We start from the raw sequence: 5541 nt of genomic DNA, 5'->3' as shown, positions 1-5541 counted from the left end.
CAGTGCACTTGCTGTAGATATCTCAGACATTGGAAGGGTTTCGAGCGGGTATTGCAGAACAGGTAAAATGGTTAACTGATCACAAACGATATCCAATTCCCGACGAATAATGAAATACCAATAAATGTTAAACTCCAGACACCCAAATTTTTATAGGGTAACAGTGATTTTATTTTCCAGCCCAAAACGAGGTTGTGGAACATCTAAGCAATAACAAGAAAGAGGCAGAAAAGAAGAAACAAACCTTTTGAACTGAATCAGGATCCAGCGGAAACAGAAGAAGTAGTTCAAGCAGTCGTTCTCCTTAAAGTAATTATGAAGCGGGATATCGAGTAACTCCACCAGCTGTGGGACAATGAAAATGAAAGGGAACCAGATTCAGATCCCAACATTGATACTGAATGCTGATAGAAACGGAGAAATAGAAGAAAAAAAGGTAAACTGTAGAGGTGTTCTCAACAAGACAAAATTAGACCTTAGAGAGTGCAAAGAGCTGAGTATGCATCCCGTTCTGGTCACGGTTAAAGTTGGGTCCAAGGCGTTCCATCAGTGCCACGAAACACCAAAAGGATTCTGATTCATCCTCCATCACAAACAAGATAGGCGACAGATAATCACTCATTCCCTAATAACCAGAAAAACATTTGTCCGTTAAGCCACACAGTGGATTCAAAGAAAAAGCCAAAAAATAAGAGTGTCCAGCATCTCTGCTTATACGCTAAGTGGGAGCACTGACACTAAATATGCAGACAGAATAGTAAGGACACCGCCAACTTGTGATCCAGTTATAAGAATGAACTATGAAAACTGATAAATACCTGGCAGTAACCCAGGTCAAAATTGTAGAAGGAGTAGGTTAACAGAATATCACGCATGCTATTGACATTAAGATTGTCATCCCCTTCATAGTATTCAAATGCCCTATCAGTTCTTACCTACAAAAGAATAAACGAGAGATAGCTCAATTGGAATTCGACGAAAAAGGCACACCACATAATCAAAATTCTCAAACCCTTCTTACCACATCTTTATCTATCAACCCTTTTCTCTCCCGATATTTTGTAAATCTTTTTGCTTGTTCAGGAGAAATGCTCTGTCAAAAAAAATTGTTTTAGTTAAGAGTCCATCAAACATGTGTGAAATAAACTACATTACGAACGGTCAAAATCTGTAAATAGTTCAGACATCATAGGGAAAAGGAACTACATAGCCAATTAAGAAATCTAGATATGATGTGATATGATGATGAATGAACCTGCCACTGCTGTTTCAATGTTGCATATTCCATCCGTTTGACAGATCGAAGATATTCTCGCTCTGCATATGTCGAGTCATATGTGTAATATCCCAAGAGAAAGGGCCAGACCTACAATGATGATCCTCCAAAATTAATCAGCATTTAATAACGCACGCCTACTTTTTAATTAAGATTTCATATGAAATAGAAAGTTAACCTCTCTTCGCAGTTGGTGCTCAATGCCTCCATAGAAAACTCTCTCTCGAAGAGCTTTTGATTCCACAACTCGCCCTTCAGAATCCAAGAATGCTGTGAACTGAGATCCACCAAAAGTTTGAATTTAAACAAATGATTAAACATACGCTTCGCAAACAAAGAAGCAAAACATATTCCCTACCAGGTTGCACATTCTCTGTCGATATACTACACTCAACTACAATGCTTGGCTATATATCATTACTAAACAAAGTACCACAGCACCAAAACAATTTCCTCTCTAAACTTTCTGGACACTGAAAAATTGCAGAATTCGAAAATGCGTACCTCTTTATGCCCCATCGGTGATTGCCTAGGTTTTCCCCACACTAGACTTAATTTATTAAACTGCAAAAGAGCAAATAAATTCATGAGTCCCATACTGTACACGTGCCATTACGAGTAGCCAGCTAACCATCAGTTCCGGATATTTGGTGTTAATAAAGCATAGAAAGGAAATATCCATAGATGTTTTATATTGCTAATACAAGGTGAAGCAACCACATATACTGTAGATGTGAGTATCAACTAAAGCTGATCATTAAAACCAATGCTCAACACGCTTAATTTCTATAATTGATTGCTCTTGAATTTAAAAAAAAAACTTTCAAAGCTCTGTTTTCAACAAATTGTAACAAGAAAAACCAAAGGTGCTGTAACTCACTAATCACTAGTATCTAGGTAGTGTTTCAACTTACTGAGAGTACAAGCACAACTGACACTGACATGCATGCAAAGTCCACTAATGGGAGCACTCAAATTATGCCGGGTAGGATAACTAAAATACCAAGGTCATGGTGAAAGTCAATTGGGCATCCAAAATGAATCAGACAAGGAAAAAATTTACGATGTATGGATTTTAGTCAATAGGGAAAATAGAAGACTCACAATATACCGATATGAAAAGAAAAAGAAAAACTAGATATTGAAGTACATGAAGACTCACAATATACCGATATAGTTTCCATCAACATGCTAATGCTTATAACCAAAAGTAAAGTGATACTCACCTCTAAGGGATCAGCAGGGACATCAACGTCATTAGAGATTTCTTCATCCTTGAAAGGGTCATTTTCAGGGTAACTATGAGGGTTTTCATGATGCTTTTCTTCAGCAATATTTGACAACTTTTCAGGATAACTATGCACGGGTTGATTATTCCATCTCTTGTCAATGGAACCAAAGCCGTTATTTTCAGAAAACAACTGGGTGGTTGTGTCTCGAGCAAATTTGGTAACCAGAGAAAACTTTTCTAGAAGATGGATTGAAAGATCCCGAGTAGGATCATGACTCTTTTGCTTTCTCAAGCCATACTGGGAAACGCTAGAAACTCTGTTACCAGCATCTGCACTTGCTCTCCCTTGATTTTCATTAGAAGTTCCTCCGTCTGACGGGTATAATCCACTTGCTACTGGCAGTGAACTTGGCAGCTCCAATGAAGACAGAGTTCTCTGTTAGATATTATGATAAAAATGTATTAGCCCATAAGATAAACCAAAATCATCACTTCACCCAACATAATGTGATTTGGTATAATTACCTGCAAGGGACTCTGAAAATCATTCACAAGGAACACATTTGCATCTTCTGCCGACCTATAGAAAGCTAATATCATGTAAGACTATAGTTACGAATATTTTCTTTGTGGCATAACTCTGTAACGAGTCATCCAATTCCATACAATCAATAAAAGCTAGTCATCCAAATATTTACATGCCAGGTCTCCCTAATGATTCAGTAACAAGAGCTATCAAAGCCAGTCAGAAACCAGTGATTCATTGACGATGTGCATTCCTAAGCTACTTTAATACAGTAACCGAATAAAAGATAATGACATGTTCTCCACAAATAAGAATATTAATACAGGCACAGGAACAAAACTATCTCACATCAGTTACAAACCTTGCAAGATATACATGCTGCTTCACTATGGCTAGAAACTCCCTGACTCCTCCATTATAGAAATACAGAGGCGGAAATGCAAGTCCTGCAAGTCATTTAAAGGAATCCCATCCCATTAACCAGTGTCAAAACACACTAGGAAGACTTAGCAATCATTACACTGTTGAAGCAATTGAGCATCCCAAACAGTGATTCAAGATTTTCATCATAAATATACCCAAACAAAAGAAAACAATCGAAGGTTTTTCCTTACCAGAAGACAAAACAACGATTACATACTGCCATCCGAGAGCAGGAGTATGTCGCCTGATGGACCTCACTTCTGTGAACGGAACTGCAGTAATGGTATACAGACTCCTGTCTAGAAAACATATAGAAACTAAGAACAAAGGTAAGGCATCATCTCCAATACCAACATATACTAATTCAGTTAAACGAACCCTAATTACCTTTCTCTGATAGCTTTGCATTTGAGGTTTGCCCCTTGTACGGAATCCACGACTAGCCACATATCAAACGCAAGAATCAAAAAAGTGGAAGAAAGTGAAAAAAAAAAAACGAAAACCAAACTATACATCAAGAAATCAAATCAACCTTCTTAATTCCAATGGGATCATAAAGAAGATTAGTATATAAAAAAAAAAAGGAGTTGCAATGATTTGATTGATTGATCAAATTACCAAGAAGAGAACAGAATCTTGCTTAGTTAACTTCAATCTACCACTAATCCTCTCAGAAGCGAACTGTGTAGGATGAATTGCAACGTTATCTTTCAAATATATCAACTCAGCGTCGTCGTGTTCACTAGGTAAACTTCTCTTTCCGCTATTTGAACGCATCATACTAGCCGATCCCTAACAAAATCAAGAGACGGAGAGAAACAAAATCAAACGATCAATCCAACGGGGGAATAACTTGGAGATCGAAATCAAACAAAGAACGAATACAAATTCGCCTTAGGCGGAGAATTTTGATTTTGAAAATCACAACGATCGTGTTGAATCAAAAAATTGAGAAAGGAAGAGAAGGAAAGAGGAAGTAAGAAATGCAAACTTGTTGTTGAGAAGCAGCGTAATCGGCGTCGTCGGAGAGATCCTGTAGCTCCGATGCTTCCATACTCATGGTGATTTCACGAGGAGAGAGAGATGAGATGAGAGAGAGGGAGATCGATTACCCTGGAGACGAAGTAATCAGAGAGAGGAGGAGGCTTACGCGTCAGTCAGGAATATTCTATTACGTAGTGTATCTCTTCATTAATTTTGCAGTTAAAAAGGTTTTAATTTCCGCGTCGGCGTTGTAACCGAACCGAACCGGACCAAACTGAATCGAATTGAAATTTAGTCAACTTTATTATAATGTGAATAACACGGAAATAAAATTTATATGGTAGCAAAATGCGAATTTGGTTGGTGCAACTGAACCACAATTGTATTTATAATTTATTTTAATTATTTATTAAACGACAAAAACTAACTTCTATTCAAAATTATATTTTTAATTGATCAAGTAAATACAAATTAACCATAGTTAATTACTTTTACATTTCATTTAATATCGTTTGTCCAAAAAAAAAAAACATTTCATTTAATATCAACCCAAAATATTATTTTTTCTAAAAAAATTGAGATCTATAGAACCTAAACCGAAAAATCAAAAGCTGGAGTTGTAGAACTATAACAATTCTCAAAATCAAATGTCAAATAATTATACTTTATTAGTATTAATTTTGTATATATTTATTTGTAAGAGTAAACTCTTTTTTTTTTAGAGTACATTGCAACAAGATAGTACTATTATTCTGGTTTCTATTTTGTATGACTAGTGTATAACTAAGGCTATGTTACTTTTTCTCTTCTTATAATGTTGTGTGTGTATATTATTTGATTTGGTCTATAATATAGTATAGGAAAAGACTAAGACAAATTTACAGGCTATCATAAGAAGAGGTTCTTGAGAGAGCTAAGGAGATAATGTTGGGATGAGCCTTATTTGTATAAGCATTGCATTGATGGTGTTTATAGAAGATTTCTAGCTGAGACTGAGGTTCCTGATGTTCTATTTCACTGCCATGGGTCAGATTATGCTGGACATTTGCTACTTTCAAGACAGTGTCTAAGGTTCTACAAGCTGGGTTTTGGTAGCCAACA

General features: G+C 36.4%; 1 protein-coding gene across 2 annotated transcripts in view; it reads right to left on the bottom strand.

The window, feature by feature from the left end:
- Positions 1–4621, bottom strand: part of LOC104727681 (TBC1 domain family member 15) — a 6260-nt gene extending 1639 nt beyond the window's left edge. The window contains exons 1-14 of one of the 2 annotated variants that reach the window (XM_010446767.2): positions 4448–4621; positions 4075–4248; positions 3844–3895; positions 3648–3773; positions 3395–3479; positions 3033–3087; positions 2503–2943; positions 1781–1840; positions 1455–1553; positions 1256–1366; positions 1022–1093; positions 819–935; positions 476–625; positions 245–345 (exon numbers count right to left, since the gene is read on the bottom strand). In XM_010446767.2, coding sequence (XP_010445069.1) covers positions 245–345; positions 476–625; positions 819–935; positions 1022–1093; positions 1256–1366; positions 1455–1553; positions 1781–1840; positions 2503–2943; positions 3033–3087; positions 3395–3479; positions 3648–3773; positions 3844–3895; positions 4075–4248; positions 4448–4516 — 1712 coding nt within the window. In that variant the 5' untranslated portion in view covers positions 4517–4621. The remainder of the gene's footprint in view (positions 1–244; positions 346–475; positions 626–818; positions 936–1021; positions 1094–1255; positions 1367–1454; positions 1554–1780; positions 1841–2502; positions 2944–3032; positions 3088–3394; positions 3480–3647; positions 3774–3843; positions 3896–4074; positions 4249–4447) is intronic. The other variant, XM_010446771.2, reaches the window with a different exon arrangement.

Source organism: Camelina sativa, chromosome 2, assembly GCF_000633955.1.
Source record: "Camelina sativa cultivar DH55 chromosome 2, Cs, whole genome shotgun sequence".
NCBI classification, from domain to species: Eukaryota; Viridiplantae; Streptophyta; class Magnoliopsida; order Brassicales; family Brassicaceae; genus Camelina; species Camelina sativa.
This window is presented reverse-complemented; position numbering and strand designations above follow the sequence as displayed.